The sequence below is a fragment of the Zootoca vivipara genome, chromosome 11, assembly GCF_963506605.1.
Source record: "Zootoca vivipara chromosome 11, rZooViv1.1, whole genome shotgun sequence".
Taxonomy (NCBI): Eukaryota; Metazoa; Chordata; class Lepidosauria; order Squamata; family Lacertidae; genus Zootoca; species Zootoca vivipara.
Window position 1 is genome coordinate 11,047,351 of NC_083286.1, and position 22,753 is coordinate 11,070,103.

The following is a 22,753-nucleotide window of genomic DNA, read 5'->3' on the forward strand; positions in this document are numbered from 1 at the left end:
CAGCTGCCCACTGTGCCTGGCCCTGCCTGGCAGGGCGCCGGACCATGGCGGCTGGTATAGTTAAGACGGCCCTGCCCGCTGCGGCAAATTCATGTACCCGACCGAGAAGGTGAACTGCCTTGACAACAGCGCGCACCGCGAGCTGTTTTATACAATTTCCCCCCTTTTTTGCTTCTAGGGGGGCAGCTGCCCCCCTGCCCCTCGCTGGGTACGCCCATGGTGCCTTGGTTCTCAAACACCTTGGTACTCAAACAACTTGGAACCCAAACACTGCAAACCCAGAAGTAAATTTTCTGGTCTGCGAACTTTTATCGGAAGCTGAACATGCTCTGTTTTGAATGTTACGCTTCCGATTTGAGTGCCACACTTCCGTTTTGAGTGCTGTGCTGAGATCTGTCTGTTTTTGCTATTTATTTTGCGTTTTTGTTTTTGCAGCTGTTTTTGTTTTGTTTTTGTGACTGTGTGGAGCCCAGTTCAGCTACTGATGGATGGATTGTGTGACTGCAGTACATTGTTTATTGCTTTCATTTTATGGATCACTGGTCGGGTTAGATAGTAAAATTCATGTTGCTGTTTGAGGGGTTGTTTTTAAAAGTCTTGGAACGGATCAATCCATTTTGCGTTACTTTCTATGGGAAAGCGCCCCTTAGTTTTGGAATGCTTTGGTTTTGGAACGGACTTCCGGAACGGATTAAGTTTGAGAACCATGGTGCCACTGTATTTGGGGGAAAGGATTGAGAATATAGTGAGTAGACTGGGAAGGGGGGAGTTCAGGAACAGGATGTGTTGCCAAAACGCAGTGAATGCATCACTGGAAAAGAGGACGGAAGAAGGCACTGATTTGCACATAATCCTGAGTCGGTTTTGATGCATAGATGCAGATTTAGAAATCATTCCGATTTAGTGAAGGGGGAAGATGACCAGTAAGAAACAGAAGAGGAGACATGGTTGAGGGTAAGCCAGTGTGACACGTGGCTACGATACCTTAGTAAGGAAACAAGGGCCTACTGACAATCCACATGAACTCCTGGTTTCTGGCTTCTCGCTCAGCTCCTTAGCAGGTACTTGATATAGTTGCTGTGCACTTGAAAACCCTTAGAGTTAATTCAGAGGGTCTGGGTGGCAGAGAGCAGAAGGGATCAGCAAAGGGTAGGAAAGAGAGCACTTGACCTCTGCAGACCTGGCGCCAGAGGAGATGACAGTGGTGAGTTTTGATAGCAGTTATTTCATGAAAAGCACACTTGCTGCTGTATAGACGCAACTCTCAGGGCTTCCTAGAGAGCAGGTCTAGAGGAGTAGCTGAGTGACTGAGTGGCATGCCTCTGATTGCCGCTCAGGAAGAATGGCAGGAGAACACTGTTGCACTCATATTCTGCTGCTCGGCTTCTCACGGGCATCTAGCTAGCCACTGCGCTCTCTCTCGCTCTCGCTCTCTCTGGTTTCCCAGCCTGCAGCTCTCGACTCCAGCTTCTAGCTCACATGACTCAACTCTCAACACTGACCTTGTGTCTTTCTAACCAACAAGTAGTTGGGGAAGGGAAGCCTACCCATTTGACATCTGGCACAGAGCCACTCCCTTTGTTCCCTTAATGACCCATTTTTAGTGGGCTATTACCAGGCTGGTCTGGCTATTTCCAGCAATTGAATCCAGGCTGGATCCAGGAATTAGAAGGGGGGGGCTCAAGCATACAGCCTATATGTGTCACTTCTTTCAAAGGGGAAGAACCTTCACATTGCTTGAGCTTATGTTTATTTCCTAATGTTTACCACATTGCTTATTCGGACTCCTCTAGAAATCCTTCTTATTGTGCAATGATATTATTTGTGCTCTTGACTGCATCGGGGCAGTTATACGTGATCCCAGGGCCGGATTTAGGTTTGATGAGGCCCTAAGCAACTGAAGGTAATGGGGCCCGTTATCTGTCCAGCTGTCCTTTTTCAACAACAAATTGTCACTGGTTTTTTGTTGTTGAATAGATGCTATATGGTAATTTATAGACCTCATAGGTATCCAAAGCCATTTGCACATGCAGAATGTAGGCACCCTATATATAGAAATGAGCAAACCAGTGATATTTTAGGGAGCAGGCTAGCAGGCAGGGACCATGACTTACATGATAGGAGCCTACACAACACAAAACACTGTTGCTGTCTGTAGGTTTTATTTTATTTGTTTTTTTATCTTATATTTTGGAAATGTACAACTAGGGTTTTTTTTCTTTAATTTTTTGGGAGGAGCCCCCGAGAGTGGGGCCCTAAGCTATAGCTTGTTTAGCTTATACATAAATCTGTCACTGGATGATCCTGATTTCAATACCGTTTGCACCTGCAAAAGTTTTCAGGGCTTATACATTGCTTCAGTTCCAGTCAGTACAACCCTTGTCACTTCATGCAGAAATCCTATTAACTTTTCATACAACGAATGTTCCAGTTTGTTTTCTGTCGTGCTATAGTAAAAGAGCCATAGCTGCCAAGTCTCCCGTTTTCCCTGGGAAATCCCTGTTTTTCCAGCTGTTCCAAGCTGAAAAAACGGAATTTTTTTTGTTTTTCCCCGGTTCTGGCAAGGCGGCCATTTTGGAACTGGGCGGAGCATGCTCAGAAACGACTTTTGCTGCTGCTCTGCCCAGTTCCAAAATGGCTGCAGTGCGACTTCTGGCGTGACGGCCATTTTGGAACTGGGCAAAGCAGCATCAAAAGTCACTTCTGAGCATGCTCCGCCCAGTTCCAAAATGGCGGCAGCGCTACTTCCGGTCTGCTATTTCCGGCCTGGTCCCTTATTTCTCTGACAGCAACTTGGCAGGTATGAAAAGAGCGCCTCCCGCGGTGGCAATAATGTGACAGCGTTAGGGAAGCATCACAGAACAACTAATAAAGACCCAGCATACATCTACCACTAATGCATTGTAATGGCAGCAATGACATCTTGCATAATACACCTGCCCTCCCCCCCCAAAAAAGAGAACAGTTGGGTGGTGGTGGGGTAACCTTATATACTTTTGATTTCCATGGCATTTCTATTTCTGTCTGAGTGAGCTGCGAGGCACACTGTTAAATACAAATGATGTTTCAACTTTTCAGATCAGGCCATGCTTTTGCAACGATCGGAGAAATCATCTATATGTTTGGAGGTTGTTCCGACGAAGATGAATATTGCACTGATCTGTTTGCCCTGGACACAGGTGTCTTTCATTATTACAGATCATTTCCCTCACTGTATTAATAACTGGGGTGTTGTTGTCATTGTTGTTGTTGTTTTTTTGGGGGGGGTTGGGGGCAGGTTACAAATAGATGAAAAGCGATGCAATAACACTGTACCACTTTTGTTTGTACCTCAGTACAAACTTCTGAGAAAATCAGAGCCAGACAGATAGCTCCTTACTCATGAAAATCAGCTTTGAACACATTATAAACCAGGAAAAAACACAATTTATGGAGAGATAAGTAAAAACATGCATTCTGTCTTATTACTGTGGTGCCTCGACTTACAAAGGTGATCCGGTCCGCGACACTCTTCGTAAGTCGAAACCTTCGGTTGTCGAAGCATCCATTTTGCGCATGCACGAAGCACGATTTTGCGCTTTGCGCATGCGCAGAACGCGCACGCAGCGAAAAGACTTCCAGGTTTGTCAACTTCGTAAGTCGAAACCTTCGGAAGTCGAGGCATTCAGAAGTCGAGGTACCACTGTATTCAGTAAGAAGTTTGCCTGCTCCCAGTTTCCACTTTTCTGCAAAGGCACTTGGATAACTGATAAGCACTGGGGCATTTAACACTTAATTGTATCAAAACTGTATTATACAATTAATACAATTAAACTGTATTAAAAATTTGGTGAATCCAGGCCAAATTAATTACACTTCTGTAAAAAGTTTAGTTACGGCTAGCCTGTCCTATTGATTATAATGGGAACTAAGTAGGATTACCGTAACTTGGTTTAGATCCCTTAAGAACTCAAGAGTTCTGGTACCATGTTGCTAGGAAAAATTCCAAAAACTAGTCCTTTCTCAGTTTGCCTAAAAATAGCTCTGAAATCTTCTCGCTTAATAATGTCAGCCGTTACTAGGCTGACGGTTGCTTCCCAAGTCCGCAGTCCAAAAGTTGTGGGCGTAAAATTAGATAATGCAAGTTAAGAGTGCAATGAAAGATGCAATGAGACTGAGGGTACATTCTATCATATGTGGTGGACCTGTAGAAGGGTAAAAGAGTATTGGGAAATAAGTCATAATGAATTGAAACAGATGTTTAAAAGTGCTTTCCCCCCCAAAAAACCCACCAGAGTCCTTTTTGTTGGGGATAATTCAGACTGAAATTCCCAGGTAGCAAAAAATGTTATTTAGGTGTGCCACTACTGCGGCCCATGTTTTGTTAGTCCAAAAATGGAAAATGAGCAAGGTCCCAACTAAAGAAGAATAGCAACTTAAGTTGATGGAATATGCACAGCTTGCAGATTTAACATATAGAACCAGAAGAACATACGTTTAAAGAAGGTTGGGAAATGTTTATTGAATATATGGAGGGAAATTGTGTATATTTGAAAATGTGGGCAGTGTTAAGATAGATTCAACAGTGTAAATAAGTTTTGATGGATGGAATAATGGAATACTGAATGGTTTAGTTTATATAAAATATGCAGGGATTTATGATATGCAACATGAACCATGGAAAGAGAAGGGAAGTCATTGATACTTTAAGGTTGTTCAAATGAATATTCTAATATGTAAAACAGAAAATTTAATTAAAAAATATACAAAAAAGTGCTGTTAAAAATGCTTAGCATTCCCTAAACTATTTAGTTATTTGGCTGCTCAGTAAGTTCCAGTCTGGGACGATGGGAGGTTAGCTCTGTTTTTATAAGAATAAATAGATGAAAGTATTGAAGGCCTTGAACTGCATTCCCTGAGGAAAAAAGAAACAAACCCCAGGATGCAATGCAGATTGTATTTGCTCTTTTTCTTCTCTCGTCTTCCCAAGTTTTGTTAACGTGGCAGAAGTGTGACGTCAAGGGAGAAAAGCCAATCGGAAGGACGCAACACACATTTACAGCTCACCATGATAAGGTAAAATCCTGACAGTTTCAATCTTCTGTTTCGAATGATGCTGCCTTCAATTTCATTGAATTTGAAAGTAGAGTGGGGAATCTTGCTTGCATGGACCCAGTGGAACCCACATTTAAACAGCTTTTTCTTCTTTATTTTTTTTGGTTGGAACGATTTCGGGGGGGGGTTGCCTGTTTTGTTTGGGGGGTGTACAGGTGTTTTGTCTGGATTTATTTTTGGAGGGAGATGTTATGAGCATTGCCAGTTTTTGCTCTGTGAAATGGGTGTGTGTGGCAACCACAGCAATTTCTTGGGAGACCCCTGGCCTATAGCGCTGAAGATAAAGGAACGGTAGCTGTGTTGAACTATAAGAAAAATTTAAAAATCTCTAGTGGCGCTTCTACTTTATTGCTGGGGTGTAGAGGTCAGAAAATATCGCTGTTCTGAAAATATCGCTGTTCTGCGGCATCTCATTTGCATACATGCAAATGAAGTGCCGTGGGGCATTGTGGGGCAGCACGTTCTGTGCTGTGCTCGCTGTGACTTGAAGGAGTGTGGGCTGAAGTTAGCCCAGGTCCAGGTTTCCTTCAACGGAGGCAGCTTCGCTGCTGCTGCCTTGTTTTAGTCACCGCTGCCATTAAAGGAGCGGGCGAGGCAGGAGTGCAAGTGTGGGTGGCTCCGTGTGCTGCCTTGCAAACGGCCCCCTTTCCTCTGGGGGGGCGTAGATGTTGACCATGCCTCCTGGGGGGATCCTGGCCACATCATTGTCAGCTAGCCAATCGGGTGGCTGGGGGGCGTGGCTGGGGGCGTGGTTGGTGTGCCCCCCTAGCTTTGATCCTGGGTACGCCCATAATTGAGCACTAAAGAGCAGTTGTGGTTGTTTTCTTCCATCCCCCATCCTTCCTCATTGCGCTTTCCCGCCATCTTGTTGTTGTTTAGTCGTTTAGTCGTGTCCGACTCTTCGTGACCCCATGGACCATAGCACGCCAGGCACTCCTGTCTTGCACTGCCTCCCGCAGTTTGGTCAAACTCATTTTCCCGCCATGTCTATGCGGAAAAGTCTCCCTATTGGTTTGCCAGACCACACCTGTCATTGGGAGTCCTCTGAAATGCAAGGCAAGGAGAGTTGGCCGCAGTCCAATCAATCCCAGAGTGGGATTAGCAGATTGTTAATTAGCAAAAGCCGGCCATTTCCAAGGCAACCAGCAGTAATGGTCTGCATGTGTCCCCAGAGGTTTCCTTGAGGTGTGTAGGGCGAGACAAAGGATTATAGCAGACTTCCAGACGTCAACAATGAGAAGCGATCAAGGGATTCCCCAAGCCTACTTTGTAGGATGCAACTTGTTCATAGCAATCTGCCTTTTCTAATGGTAACTCGGATCAGCTAAAGTGGGCAAATAATGTTTTGGGGAATTATAGGGAAAGAACTACCTAAATTGTATAGAAATTTATTTATGTATGCTACAGCAGCAGCGAGAATGCTACTTTTCCAAAAGTGGAAAGAAGCAGAAGTCCCAGTAAAGAAGGAATAGATACAAAAACTTATGGAATATGCAGTAATGGTGAAATTTGCCGGAAGAATAAGAAATCAAGATAACAAACTTTTTATAAAAGAATGGAAATGGTTTATTGAATATTTACAGATAAGTTGCAAACAGATAAAAGCATTGGCAAGATTATTGTAATAACCTGCAGTTTCATAAGAGTATATATTTAAAGTAGATAATTAAATGAGCAAAATAAATGAAGTTAGATATGCAGAAGATATTTTTAAAAAATATTTTAAGGAACCACAGAAAGAGGGGGAAGGAAGAAATGTAAAACTAATGAAATGTATAAACTTGTAAAGTATAAATAAAAATGTTTTTTAAAAGTGGACAAATAATGTTACCAATAATGTTCAGCAAAGGTATTAATGCCTCTGCAAGACATTTGGCAGGATCCGTTTACTGTTATTAAAAAATTGGACTTTCTGACTGTTCATCCAAAGCAGGGCTTTAATGAGACGTGTAAAAAACCCCAACTCCAATACAGTAGCTATATTTTTGTGTGGACGTTGCCGTGTAGAAGGACAAAGCAAAGATAACGCTGAGTTATTTATTACTTTTGCTACAGTTTCTTTTGTTCTTCCTTTCAGGACATTTATTTGTTTGGAGGAACTTCCATGTCTGAAGATGGGAGTCAAATACCAAGGAATGATATTATGAAATTAAGTTTAGGTGAGATGGGGGAGAAGTGGAGGAATGGTGGATTAGATAACGTCCATCGATGTCTGTTTGAAAGTTACTGATTTTGAGGTGCATTTTTGCTATTCTGTTTGAATACTGCCTTTATCTCCACACTCAAAACACACCGCGTTCTTTCCATTTCGGCTGATCCATTTGTCTGTTGGTTATCCCATATAATGTTTTTTCTTTGATTCTGCGCTTCTTTGTTCCCACTTCTGAAAAAGTAGTTCCTCCAGCTAAATTTGCTGTGCGTTTATAACTTCTGGGTAGTTTCTGATTATTGTTCTTATTTATTTATCATGTCACAGGGAAGAGGGGGGAACAATTCACGAGTCTTGTAGCACCTTAAAGACTAAGATATTTATTGTGACAGAAGCTTTTCTGGCAGAAAGTGCTTAGCTAGTGCTTACATGTTACTGCTGAAAATTCTCTCTCTCTCTCTCTCTCTCTCTGTGTGTGTGTGTGAGAGAGAGAGAGAGAGAGAGAGAGAGAGAGAGGGAGGGAGGGAGGGAGGGAGGGAGGGAGGGAGGGAGACCTGGTTCACATAATCAGAGCCAGCCTTAGTATTATGCAGAATTAAGCAGCCACCTGTGACAGCTATGTTTAGAAGTTATTTAATCCACTATTCTTGCATTGTTATTTTTACTGCCAGAGAGCGCTTGTGGGAGTTACTGCCTTTGGCACCAGAATAAATTGGGAAAACAAAGATCGACACAAGAACAAGAGAGAAAACAGTTATTTCTCTCAGAAAGTGCCAAATTTATTTATTGGTACCAGATGCGTTTCGGAAACAATTCTCTTCTTCAGGGGCTGATCTAAGAACTATGATGCGTGTGCTTTACAGGTTGTGTCATTAACCTGCCACTTTAAAAATGACTGGAGAACAAAGAGTGCAAATTCTCAAACATATCTTTTTGAGGATAATTATTTCCTCCACGTTTGAACTCTGAACATCCGTTTCACACATCGGAATGAAAATATTTTTTTGCCATCGAAACCGCATACTGCAGCAAAAAGGCTCCGAGGAGTCTAAACCACAAGAACCTCTCAAGTTTAAAAGGAAAAAAGACTTCTTCACTTAGGAACTCCTTGTGTCAACACTAGAATGTACTCCCAAACCTTCCTTGTATATCAGGCACATCCAACTCTCTAGAGCAGGCATCCCCAAACTCGGCCTTCCAGATGTTTTGGGACTCCAACTTCCATCATCCCTAGCTAGCAGGACCAGTGGTCAGGGATGATGGGAATTGTAGTCCCAAAACATCTGGAGGGCCGAGTTTGGGGGATGCCTGCTCTAGAGACTGCAGTGTACTCCCAGTATAATAAAACTGACGGCGATCTACCCGTTGTCATTGCCCATAGCTGTTGAGCTTCTTTTAGGAAGAGTTGGCAAGAGTTGTCGAGCTTTTGGGGGGAGGATTGCATGAAATCGCTCGCCCAACAGCCCACTGATCTCCCTCCTCCCCCCACTCTGTCGCAGACACAGGGAATAAAACCTTTCACAACAGAGCCAGTGGTGGCAATGGGACATAGTGCCGGGGGTGGGGCACATCGCAACCGCTCCCTTTTCCCTTTTTATGAAGAAACCCTTCTGGGACCCCACATTTAAACTCTTCCCTGGTCTCCTGCTGGCCCTAATAGGACCAACTTGGCCAGTTAGCCCTGGTGATCACTTGATGTTTACCTACTGGGGTTCCCCCCCCCCCCAATGATCCCTGAATTTTTAAATTTTATTGACATTGATGCTGCATTTATGTTGTATTTTATGCTGTTTCTAAGTCATATTCTAATCAATGTTTTGTATTTGCTGTTTACAGTATTCGTAAAGCATTTTGAGAGAACTGACAAATGCAAGATACTGTAGTTTATATAGGTGTCAGGTTTATTGTAGTATAGTTGGCTCCTCCTCCCCCTTTCTATTCCTGAATCTAGCCTATTTAGATTGAAGTTGTGGCTGGCTTTAGTAATTTTGAATTCAGTTACTGCACTCTGTAAAAAAAAGAGGCAATAATCTCTCTCCAAGGATCTTTCTTTTTCTTTTTCCACTACCCAAGTACAAATGGAGGATTAACTCATTTTTGTTACAGATCCCTTGTAGCTTTTCTTACTCCTTTTCTTCCTCTAGCATGTCTTACAACAATTATACAAAGCTCAGGCATTCAGAGGTTTCTCAGTACTATATTTATAGTACTATATTTATAGTACTGAGAGCACCTTTGGCATAATCCACGGGAAAGAATCATTGTTTAGATTATTGTCAGCGCGTTTGCTTTCATTATTATTATTTTCTTTTGTGTCGTTCAGCACGGATGAAATGGAAGATGCCACTCTACGTAGGAATCCCCCCTGCTTGCAGACGGAACCATGTGGCGTTTATTCTTCATAGCCATGTAAGTGAAAATCATTTTGAAGCCAGGAGCCTGCTATTCTTCGAATTTTACTGCATTTCAGCCTCTCTCAGTGGACGGATTCATAGAGCTTTTCCATGTTTCGAAAGAATGCAGAATACAAGAGAGCACCTAATAATATGCTGAGCTTTGAAATGGAGACAGGTAATGGGGACTACTAGATCACTCTCAGAAAGTGAGACTGGGTGCATCATATTAGTGTAGTGATTAAGGCTGCAACCCAAATCCCACCTACATGGGAGTAAGCTCCATTGAATTCAATATTCCTGTCATCTTTTCTCTTTTCAGAGAATCAGCTGTGGGGGATGGGAGCGATCAAGATCAAGACCATGGGGGGGGGAATAAGGGAAGGTGACATGTGCCCAGGGCAGGATTTAGGTTTGATGAGGCCCTAAGCAACTGAAGGTAATGGGGCCCTTTATATGTCCAGCTGTCCTTTGTCCACAACAGATTGTCGCTGATTTTGTTGTTGAATATATGGTAATTTATGGACCTAATAGGTATCTAAAGCCATTTGCACATGCAGAATGTAGGCACCCTGTATATAGAAATGAGCAAACCAGTGATATTTTAGGGAGCAGGCTAGCAGGCGGGGCCCATGACTTACATGATAGGATCCTACACAACACAAAACACTGTTGCTGTATGTAGGGTTTTTAAATTTGTTTTTTATCTTATATTTTGGAAATGTACATCCAGGTTTTTTTCCTTTAATTTTATTGGGGGGGGGGGCAAAAGAGTGGTGCCCTAAGCTATAGCTTGTTTCGCTTACATGTAAACCCGGCACTGCATGTGCCCTGGGTAGCAGGTTAAAGGTAAAGGGACCCCTGGCCATTAGGTAGCAGGTTAGGAGGGTACAAATAGGTGCAACATGGAAGAGAGAATAGAAATGAAAGTAATGGGACAGAGTAACTAATTTGCCCTAACCTTCCCCTGTATTGCAGTCCTGATCTGACTTCCACCCCCATTTTTTTAAAACAAAATGATACTATGTATTTAATAATGTCATTCATAGATAGCAATTATTGAATGTTAGCTATATTTTTATATGTGTTCTGATCATTTGGGAGTATCAATGGGACCCAGGTGGCACTGTGGGTTAAACCACAGAGTCTAGTCTAGGGCTTGCTGATCAGAAGGTCGGCGGTTCGAATCCCTGCAACGGGATAAGCTCCCGTTGCTCGGTCCCAGCTCCTGCCCACCTAGCAGTTCGAAAGCACATCAAAGTGCAAGTAGATAAATAGGGACCGCTCCGGCAGGAAGGTAAATGGTGTTTCCGTGCGCTGCTCTGGTTCGCCAGAAGCAGCTTTGTCATGCTGGCCACATGACCCGGAAGCTGTCTGCGGACAAACGCCAGCTCCCTCGGCCTATAGAGCAAGATGAGCGCCGCAACCCCAGAGTCGGACACGAGTGGACCTGATGGTCAGGAGCCCCTTTACCTAGCTATATTTTTATATGTGTTCTGATCATTTGGGAGTATTTACTAGGTGCTTTCACTGTTCACCATTTCCTGTCATCTATCTGCTTTGGGCAAGGTCTGTTGGTTACATGGGCAAGGTCTGTTGGTTACTGGGACGACAGAGGGAATTCCTAATATCAAGAACTGACTATTGGGAGTGTGAGGGATGCCTGGATCCTGGCCTGAGCACTGCAGTCAAAGCCAGATCCATTAAAAAGGCACCAGTGACTGAGAGAGGAAGATATACAGTGGATTGGAGGAGAGGGAAAGAGCACCCTAACAACAGCATTGGACCCTGGGAGCAACTACTGGATTTCCTCTTCACAACAGCTCCAGTGATGGCTCTTTCTCTCCGTGCTCCCTCCCTGCACGGGTGCCGCCATTCTCCAGCAGATACTATGCCGGCCCGCAGACCCCTCATCAAGCCTAAGATCGTCAAGAAGAGGACGAAGTTCATCCGCCATCCATCTGACCGCTATGTCAAAAGTAAGCGTAACTGGTGGAAGCTGTATTGACAACAGAATTCTCAGAAGGTTCAAGTGGCAAATATTGATGCCCAACATTGGGTACGGTAGCAGTAAGAAGACAAAGCACATGCTGCCTTCAGCATTCAGAAAGTTCATTGTCCACAACGTCAAAGAGCTGGAGGAGCCGATGATGAGCAACAAGTCCTGTTGTGCAGAGATTGCTCACAATGTTTCATCCAAGAATCGGAAGATAATTGTGGAAAGAGCAGCTCAGCTCTCTGTCAAAATCACCCAGCCAAATGGCAGGCTGTGCAGTGAGGGAAATGAATAAATAGTTGCCCTTGTACAACTGCATTTAATAAAAAGTCAAAAAGTGTTGGGGGGAGGAAAAAAATCCAGCACCAGTGATTCAGATTGAAGAACAGGACACAATCTGCACAAGGTCACTGGTTTTAGGAATCTGGTTCCCATGCAATAATGCACTCTGTGCAAAAATGACAGCAAAATTTGAACATTCTCCGCTCTAATTTCAAAGTGCAGATTTCAGAGCGGGAGTTTGCTTACAGTTTATTATCTGAGGCCAGTTGAGGTCCCTGGCATCTTGACCCTGTGGGATAAACCATCCACGATGACAATTTCCAAAGAGACAATTGTGAAATTGAGAAATTGGTTTTTTTTTTATAATAATTTTTGATTTTTTTTATAAAGACAAAACATACAAAACATATACAATAAACTCTGTCCCTTCATTTTCCCTCCACCCACAAGACCACTCCTGCCACCAGTGATACCCATGGGCATTGGGAAACAAAGGGGTCCATTTTAAACTGGGTTTGGCCTCCCCCCTCCCTCCTCCCCCCTCCCCCCCCTGCCACTGAGAGGACAGAGGCGGAGGATCTCTGAGGTTTGGCTTATCCCCCAGCTAATTCTTTAATGTAACTCAACAACAAAACCACAAATAGAAAAAAAAGAAAAAAACATGAAAAAAGGAAAAAAGAAAAAGAAGGACATATAAATTCCAAATCTTATTTTCTTAACAGTTTGTTTGCGGCTTCCACGATTCTCTTCCTCCTGGATTTCCTAACTTCTTTAATTAATTATGGCGGGTTTTCTATTCTATTTCAAAATCTTATTCTTATTATATTAACTTAATCCTCCTCCTTCTTCATGCTGCCCCCCTCCGAGTCCCCTCCTGCCACTAGGGTAACCCGAGGGGTTCAGCAGTCAAAAGGTTCCATTTTTGTGACTGGGTTTCCTTCCACCCCTCCCTCTCCCCTCAAGACACCCCCTGCCACTGGATGCCAAGAGTAAAGAGAGGGAGACAGGCAGTTCTCTACCCAGACACCTCTCTAATCACCAAAAATATTCAAAAACAAACTCTAACATATTTCCTCAGCCATTCTTCTGCTCCCTCCAGAAAACTCTTAACCCTAAACTTTTAAAACTCTCTCCCTCCCCCCTCCCAATGTCCCTTCCCCCAATTGGATCAGCATATCCTTTAGCAGGCCAAGATTCAGACACCGTTATTCATCAAACAAAAAAGAAACCTTAAACTAAAGTTTTCACCCCACACCAGTTCTTTCCCACTTCCACTTCCAGGCCTTTGCTCCCCCCTCTTCCTGCCTATCCCTCCCTTCACTAACACCACTCCACATTTCAGTCTCTCCAGGATTTTCATTTCCGTCAATCTTCTCTTCACTTTGCTTCTCCTTGTCGGCCTCGTCTCCTTGTTCAGATCTTTGTTTTTCATCATCCAACACATATTTTTTTTGGTCCAAATCAATCTCCAAATTATCCTCAAATTGTTGCTCCTCACACACAATCTCAGAATCAAAATTGTCCTCTAAATCTTGATCTTGCACCTCATTCTCCATTTCTGTTGGATTCAAACATTGCCGTTCCTTGTAAATATCTTCCCATGTTTGTAGATAGTTCAGCACAGCCTCCTGGAAGGCTCGAGAAAACTTTGTTTTCATAGTTCACTTAACCACAGGCAGACCAGAGATAAGGGCCAAAGGGTGCTGGAAAATTCCTCTCTACCACGTTGTCGAGTCCATCTTGGCTGATCTTATCCTTTGTCTTTAACTTCATTACATTTCAAATTTAAATTCCACTTAAGTTACTTCTGAATCCTCTTCAATCAGTTTTTACAATCCACAACAGTAAAATCGATTTTCTTAAACCTTTAGCAATTTGACAGCTTTTGACAGCTGTCAAAACGTCTTCCCCCTTGTTGCTGCTGAACCTCAAGGGGTATCGACACCGGGGGCTGGGAAGGTTTGGAAAAGTCTTTCTTTCTCTCGGGTCCACAATCCAGAAAAAACTTTTCCCCTTTTGGCTTGAGAATATTTAATGCGCCTCCCAATTGACCATTTGGAAGAGATCGGCTTCCGTTGCTTTAGAATCTCTTCCTATCTTCAAATTTGAAATTTTAAAAGTCCGAATAAAGATTTGACTTACTTTGTAAAAGTCTTTTATTTTCTTGGAAGAATCCGCCGCTTGCAGGCTGAGGACTCGGAGCTTCACTTCAAGGAGGTAAGATGAAACCCAAAAATGGCTCCCGCGACTCCACTTCGCTGGCTCTCGATCGCTCTATGGAGCTCTCGGGCAGCGGAAGAATCGCGTCTGGAGCAGGCAGCTAGGCGCTATGTCACCGGGACTCTCTACCCGGTGTTTTTTCGGGGAGTCCGCTCGCTCTGCGGACTTCCCCCCCCTCCACAAAGCCAGGGACTTCGGAGCGCGAAGTCCCTGCATCCTACTCCACCAGCGCGGCGGACCGGAAGCCGTGAAATTGAGAAATTGTGTGTGTGTGCTCTAGACCAAAAGCTTCCATAAATGTGATTTGTGTTACCATTGTTTGAATGCATATTAAGCTAATGTGTTACTGCTCATTCTTATTTCTCTGTATTCACAGCTCTATATCCTTGGCGGCAGAAATGAAAAAGAATTAAATGATCTCATGGGAATGAAACTGATCAATCCTTCTGACAGACAGCCTAGTAAGTTTCGTTAAGTTTTTGATGACACGCCATAAAATTTGAACCCGTTCCCACCACTCGGTTCTGCACCACTCTCACCATTGTGAAGAGGCAACTAGAAAGTTCTAGGTTTCCAAAATCACTTATTCTTCACAGAACCAACTAATTATTTAACACACTTCTCTAACGTTAGTTTTGTGTGCTGGATATTCACGTAAAGTGTTGCTGTCCAGCTTTTATATATATATAAAAAAACACATTCAAACTCAAAGTGCATGACTTCCTCGCTCGTCTGATTTCATTGCTGAATATGCTCTATTAGTTTGTCTCATGAATCAGTATAACAGAATGAGTTAAGCCTCATAAAACTGATTTCACCAAAGGTAAATTTCTATACACTATAAATCTTAGTTAACCATATTTGGAGGAATAATACGATTTGATTGCAGCTGCAGTGGAAGGCTGTAGCTCAGTGAAAGCATCTGCTTTGCATGCAGGAGGAACCAGATTCAATCCCCGACATCTCCAAGTTGTGTTAGGAGAGGCTGCTGTGCGAAGCCATGGAAACTCGCCACATTTCTGCATTGCAAGGGGTTGGACTAGATGACCGTTGGGGTCCCTTCCAGCTCTACAATTGTATGATTCTATGATCTAGCCAGAGCAGACAGTGCGGAGCTAAATGGGCTGGTGATCTGACTCCGTAAAAGGCAGCTTCTCAAGTTATTGTGTAATTAGGGTTACATTACAATCTGGATTGCCTTTTAGATATGGAATCCACCTTCTTACAAATTTGTACCGAAAAAGACTGAACTATGGCAATAACTGAGAAAATGTTTGAGGGAGGCCTTCTGGGGCAATCTCTTCTACTATGGTTTTGCTGGGCTGATTATTATTTCCTTTTGGTGCCATTTCAATGCTATTGCTTGTTTTTATGGTTTTGTGTCAATTTTCAAGTGGAAAGGACATCCCTGTGCGGCAAAACTTCCCTTTCTCTCCCCCCCCACATGCCCCCCCATATCCGGTCTGGAGAGTGGGGGGACCTTATACAGCAGTTCCTCAGGCTGCTTTATGAAAAGCACTTGTTTTTGTTACATTTATATACCACCTCTATTCCCCCACCTCCAATCTCAAGGCGTTGTACGTGGTTCTCCTCTTCCCCATTTCGTCCTCACAACAGCCCTGTGAGGCAGATTAGGCTAAGAGTTGGTGATTGGCACAATGTCACCCGGTGAGCTTCATGGCTGAGTGGGGATTCGAACCCTGGCCTCCCAGGTCCTAGTCCAATGTTCTAACCATTACACCACACTTCTCTCTTATGGCCTTATGCAGAATGGTTGAAATGGGGCTATAAGTGTTTGTTCCCTTCTTGAAGTGGTTTTCAAAAAGTTTAATTGCTGTGATTAAACTTTATTTAATGGTTGTTTGTGTTTTCTAGCTGTGGCTTGAGTGCTTCATTGTTCATTGTTATTATTAGGTTTATTACCCACTAGGGCAGGTTAGAGCAATATGAAATACAATGTTAAAGCCGTTTAAATCAATTACTGTTCTTGTCAAACTGTCTCTTTTCATTGTAACATTATTGGGCAATAGCCAAATAAGTTACACAGTGGTACCTCGGTTTATGAACACAATTGGTTACGGAAGTCTGTTCATAAACTGAAGCGAACTTTCCCATTGACAGTAATGGAAAGTGGATTAATCTGTTCCAGGCGGTCCGTGGAGTACTTAAACTGAAGTGTTCATAAACTGAAGCGAACTTTCCCATTGAAAGTAATGGAAAGTGGATTAATCCGTTCCAGACGGGTCCGCGGAGTACTCAACCTGAAGCATACTTAACCTGAAGCATGGGTGTAATTGGTTCCGGAAATCTGTTCATAAACTGAAGCGTTCATAAACTGAAGCGAACTTTCCCATTGAAAGTAATGGAAAGTGGATTAATCTGTTCCAGGCGGTCCGTGGAGTACTTAAACTGAAGCGTTCATAAACTGAAGCGAACTTTTCCATTGAAAGTAATGGAAAGTGGATTAATCCGTTCCAGACGGGTCCGCGGAGTACTCAACCTGAAGCATACTTAACCTGAAGCATGGGTGTAATTGGTTCCGGAAGTCTGTTCATAAACTGAAGCGTTCATAAACTGAAGCGAACTTTCCCATTGAAAGTAATGGAAAGTGGATTAATCCGTTCCAGACGGGTCCGCGGAGTACTCAACCTGAAGCATACTTAACCTGAAGCATGGGTGTAATTGGTTCCGGAAGTCTGTTCATAAACTGAAGCGTTCATAAACTGAAGCGAACTTTCCCATTGAAAGTAATGGAAAGTGAATTAATCCGTTCCAGATGGGTCCGCGGCATTCGTAAACCAAAAATTCATAAACCGAGGTGAGGTGTTCATAAACCAAGGTTCCAGTGTACTCAGAGTAGATCCACTGAAATCAATAGACTTTCATTTCTTTGCCCATTTTAATGTTATTTTAGGTTCTAATTTGTGAGAGCCTACAATCATGTTTCTCTATGAGAAGAATGAGCTTGGATATTGTTTTAATTTATTTGTTAGCCGCATTGAGCTCATTAAGGATATAAATGCTTTAAATCAATTGATAATCCAACAATATAAAGGTTTTTAAACACAGGAGGAGAAGGAGAACAAATTACAGTTCATTGGACAACTTGCCACTTCTCCTTGACTGAGAAATGATCACAGAATTATCACAAAAAGGGGATTGATAAGATTATTGATGACTTATAATGATTGGAAAGCACTTTGAACATTAAAACTGCTGTAGAAATTATTGATATTTGAAATCCATTTCAGAAGTTCTTCCAAGTAGTCAACTACATTTTATACATCAAAGGCTTGAGACTGAGGTCCGTATAAGCTACCAATTTTATTTTGCTGTGAGCATTGCAACATTATTTAAAAACAAGAAACAAATCCTCCTAGATCTCTCCCTGTAAATTATGACAAATAAAAACCGTTGAACACCATAATGTTAGCCTTGCGGATATAATGGAAATACTATACATTGACATGACCCTCACCATTGTGCAGAAGCAATGATAATATGTGGCTTTATTGAAAGCCATTTAACACTCATATGTTCCTGAAGAATAAATGTCACCATTCCACCCCATAGAACAGAATAAGAAATTAGTGCCTGGATTACTGCATATCAGCATTAGAGCTACTAAAGTAGACTCTATACTAAATGTGCTGTTGCCTCCAAAGCCATAGGGGCATATGTAGTTGTCTGTTCAAAGACACGGGTGGCGCTGTGGTCTAAACCAGTGAGCCTCTTGGGCTTGCTGATCAGAAGGCCAGCAGTTCAAATCCCCGCAACGGGGTGAGCTCCCATTACTCTGTCCCAGCTCCTGCTAGCCTAGCAGTTCGAAAGCATGCCAGTGCAAGTAGATAAATAGGTACCACTGCAGCGGGAAGGTAAACGCTGTTTCCGTGCACTCTGGTTTCCGCCACGGTGTCCCATTGTGCTAGAAGTTGTTCAGTCATGCTGGCCACATGACCCGGAAAGCTGTCTGTGGACAAACGCTGGCACCCTTGGCCTGAAAGCGAGATGAGCGCCACAACCCCATAGTTGCCTTTGATTGGACTTAACTGTCCAGGGGTCCTTCACCTTTTACCTTTGCACCTCCCATTCTGCCGCTTTGGGTAAAATGGGCCGCATGGCCACCACCATGTAGGCTGCTCACCCCACCCCACCAACATCCGCATCGGTTTTGGGCTCCGCAAAATCTCACTTGGTTTCAACAAGACCTCACCCCAAATCACCACGAATGCTGCCAGTAGGGCAGGCAAGGAACTGGCTGGAGCACTGCCTGAGGCAGAGTGAACTTGCCTCACTCTGCCTAATACCTGGGCCGGCTCCATCTCTGTTACGTTTAGCAGAACATCACAACATTCTGCATTTCTCCTCCCACACTCCGCATCATTGGCAGCCGTGTGGGATGGGGAGCTAAATGTGACATTTCCGATGACTATACTTTTAGACTTATCTATTGCATTTCCATACTGCCTTTCTTCCAAGGCACCCAAGGTGGCTATAATATTGTAAAAATAAATATTGAAAGATATAAAGTGTTACGCTGCTGATGTGAACATACCCTCAATCTTTTGGAGGAAGAAAGCCATAGCATTTTTGCTAGGCTCATTTATCACTTGCAGAAGCTACCAAGCAACCCTTGTATATGCATAATTGTAATTACGTTGCCTTGGAGAAAACAGACTTCATTGTTTTTTTCTTAATGGTCAAATGGTGAGCTGTTGATTTTTTTAAAAACGGAAACCTAGTGCTGAGCCAATGGATGTTTCTGTCTCTTTTCAGTTATGAAGGAGATTCTTTCAGAACTGGGAATCCAGGGAGTAAGCAGCAGGTATTGTGTCTGTCATTCTCCTTTCTTGTTATACATTCTCAGAGGGAAAGGGGCCAGAAACACCAATTATTCTTGTAATAATGGTAGCTTGAATGTAAGTAAATAGTAAGGAAAACCTCTCCCATCTCTCTCTCTCTCTCTCTCCCATCTCTCTCTCTCTCTCTCTCTCTCTCTGGTTTTTCAAATTAAAGTTTTATAATCACATATCCAACATACAACATAAAACAAGATTCCAAGTTTTCTCCTGGATTTCCCTTCTCCCCTTTGTGGGTCCAATTGTTAGTCATTTCCTCCTGCATCTTTTTTGATAATCCACATCTTGTACCTCTCCATTGTGTCCAAAATTCACCAATTATTTCAATCCTACTAATGGTTTTAACGGTTTACAATGATTTTTAAGATAAATAATAAAAATTTCCCCTTTCCTTATTAACATTTTGGTCTTCCTGATTTCTGATCCTTCCGGTCATTTCTGCCCTTTCATCATAATCCATCAACTTAATCTGCCATTCTTCTCTCCCGTATATCTCAACACAATGAGTTTGGGATTGTTCCCGCAGCTTTTAGGCTGCAACCTACATCTGCTTCCCTGTGATTGAGCCCCATTGAACTCAGTGGGACTGCCCTTGGAGCAGACATGTATTGAGTTGTCTTGTTAGGACTCCCAACTACCCCCCCCCCAAGGCCACTGGTCAGGGATGATCGGAGTTGTAGCTCAGTAGCATCAGCTGGGTTTACTTCTGCACAGGCATGTATAGGATTGTTTTCCCTGCCATTTTCCCAAATATATTTCTGTAGTCATTTGTTTAGTCACCATATATGCCATTTTTCAGTTTTAAAAAAGCACTATGGGGCAGCGCACTGCATAAATCCAAAACAAGCAAACAAAAAGCGGAAGGAAAGAAAAACCAACTGTTATGTACTGAGCTTGGATCCTAGAACAATAGGCAGGTAGGATCCTAGAAGGCAGCAACCTGATTGGTCTGCAGGAGCAGCCCAGTCAGGCTCCATGAGGGGAGTTGAATCAGCCAATCACGTGGGACCCATTGTGTAAATAATGTATATATAGCCAGAGGTTTCGGAGGGAAAACACACTCACTCACTGTTTACCATGAGCTGAAATAAGAGCATGAAATCAGCACTCAAGTCCGAGTATATTTCACCAACCATGAGAAAAACATGGTAAAAAAAAGAAGCAAATCACCATACAGTAATGTTAAAAAGAAATATGGACTATGGAAACTTGATGATACAGAAAAGCAAACCCACCACTGCCTTAATGCAGTATTATTCTTCATAGATTCTATTAAAACCTTCCTTCAGTAGCACCTTAAAGACCAACTAAGTTTATATTTTGGTATGAGCTTTCGTGTGCATGCACACTTCTTCAGATACACTAGAAACAGAAGTGTCAGACCCTATATATATACAGAGGGTGGTGGGGGTGGGTGGGAATGGGAGATGGGCTGATGGGAGTGGTAAACCTGTAGATGGGTGTTAATGGCTGCTGATGGCTGCAATTAGTCCTGGGCTGAGGTGCTAAAGAAAGCTTGATCATGCATAATGAGATAAGAATCCGATATCTCTATTCATCCCAGGTGCTTCCATGGTTTTAAGCTTGGTAATGATTTCCAATTCAGCAACTTCCCTTTCCAGTCTGTTCCTGAAATTTCTCTGTAATAAAACAGCTGCTTTGAGATCTTGTATAGAATGTCCTGGGAGATTGAAGTGTTCTCCTACTGGTTTTTCAGTCTTATGGTTCCTGATGTCAGATTTATGTCCATTTATCCTTTGGCGTAGGGTTTGGCCTGTTTGTCCAATATAGAGAGCTGAAGGGCACCGTTGGCATTTGATGGCATACACAATGTTAGAAGATGAGCAATTAAATAGTCCTGAGATGGTATGTTGGATGTTGTTGGGGCCAGTAATGATGTTGTCCGGGTGTATGTGGCAGCAAAGTTGGCATCTGGGTTTATTGCAGGCTCTGGTACCAGTGTCCATGTTAAGTCTGGTGGTTGTATTATTGTGGGTGAGGAGTTGTGGTGGCTGTCTGTAGGCAATGAAAGGCCTTCCTCCCAGAGCTTGAGAAAGGGAGCTGTCATTGTCCAGGAGAGGCTGTAGATCTCTGATGATGCGTTGTACTGTTTTAACTTGGGAGCTGTATGTGATGACTAGTGGTGTTCTGTTATTTTCTTTTTTGGGTCTGTCTTGCAGCAGGTTCTCCCTAGGTATCAGTCTGGCTCTGTTGATCTGTTGTTTAACTATTACAGAGAAATTTCAGGAACAGACTGGAAAGGGAAGTTGCTGAATTGGAAATCATTACCAAGCTTAAAACCATGGAAGCACCTGGGATGAATAGAGATATCGGATTCTTATCTCATTATGCATGATCAAGCTTTCTTTAGCACCTCAGCCCAGGACTAATTGCAGCCATCAGCAGCCATTAACACCCATCTACAGGTTTACCACTCCCATCAGCCCATCTCCCATTCCCACCCACCCCCACCACCCTCTGTATATATATAGGGTCTGACACTTCTGTTTCTAGTGTATCTGAAGAAGTGTGCATGCACACGAAAGCTCATACCAAAATATAAACTTAGTTGGTCTTTAAGGTGCTACTGAAGGAATTTTTTTATTTTGCTTCGACTCAGACCAACACGGCTACCTACCTGTAACTAGAACTATTAAAACCTGTGGCACATAGATCCAAGAAAATGAGCTTGAAATTGGCATGCTAGAATCCAGCACTCTGATTTTGCTTTTTGCACATGCAACAATAGAATTGTTACCATGGGCGAAAAAAATGTTGTCTTGTTTCTCAAGGGTCCCATACGAACATGGTTAGGTTATCTGCACAGTTTCCAAATGATGCGAGATATCTGGTTGCTCACATACAACGCCCCCCCCCCTGTGCCTATAAATATCTAGCTGACTTCCTTTTTACATAATGGGGTGTTGATGAAATAAATTGCTTGAAGACTTCAAAGGAAGGGATGGGTCTCTGACTTTTTTCAAAGAGGCTTGCTGTGGGTGGGGAAAGAAGAGGGAGAGATTCAGGATTGAAGGACAACACCGACAGAAACTTCAATTCAAATTTTATCTCTGAAAAAGAGGACATGTCCTGGAAAAAGAGGACACATGGCAATCCCAAACCTGGCTTAGTTCTTAACACATGTTAATTTCCTAGGATTTGGAAGTGTCTCTTCTTTCTTATTCTTTTTTAGTGGTGAAAAAAAGAGAGAAAAGTGAATGAAAATGAAAAGAAAAGAAAAGAAAAATACTCAATTACATCTCTATACATTAGCATACACATGTATATAATCTTATTATCCTGGTACAAATTTCTTTATCAATAACCTATATTCTGTATAAAGTCATTCCAAATATCTTTATATTTATCCAAAGAAAGTCTGCGTTTATAAGCAGTCTGTTCACATGTTGCTACTATGTTGTCAAGCCATTCGTTAAGGGGAATCATATCTCTGGTCTTCCAGTTCATCAATATCCATCTCTTAGCCACCATTAGGGCATGTAAAATCCAATTTTGCTGTCCCGTTATCACTTTCCATAAAATAGGTATATAGTTCAAAAGAATATTCACCTCTGAAAATCTTACTTTTTTCATAGCATCTTATTTATATAGTACCGGTATGTGTCTAATACATATCTTAACAAACAGATCTAACAACCAGTTTTTAACACTCCAGCCTTAATTAAATTTTAGCACTAGCTTAATCTGGAATTTAGGGTATCTTGTATCCACAGATTCATAACAATATAGATGAGAGACA

The 22,753-nt window shown here is 42.6% G+C and overlaps 1 protein-coding gene and 1 pseudogene across 5 annotated transcripts in view; both read left to right on the forward strand.

Moving 5' to 3' along the window:
* The window catches only part of LOC118077020 (rab9 effector protein with kelch motifs-like), a 68,692-nt gene that overhangs the window by 23,377 nt on the left and 22,562 nt on the right, over positions 1-22,753 (forward strand). For 4 of the 5 annotated variants that reach the window (XM_035100301.2, XM_060280115.1, XM_060280117.1 and 1 more), the window contains 6 exons: positions 3,079-3,179; positions 4,970-5,055; positions 7,172-7,253; positions 9,567-9,652; positions 14,511-14,595; positions 18,911-18,959. In XM_035100301.2, coding sequence (XP_034956192.1) covers positions 3,079-3,179; positions 4,970-5,055; positions 7,172-7,253; positions 9,567-9,652; positions 14,511-14,595; positions 18,911-18,959 — 489 coding nt within the window. Of the gene's footprint in view, positions 1-3,078; positions 3,180-4,969; positions 5,056-7,171; positions 7,254-9,566; positions 9,653-14,510; positions 14,596-18,910; positions 18,960-19,150; positions 20,269-22,753 lie in introns of those variants that run through there. The other variant, XM_060280118.1, reaches the window with a different exon arrangement.
* Positions 11,005-12,091, forward strand: LOC118077021 (uncharacterized; annotated as a pseudogene).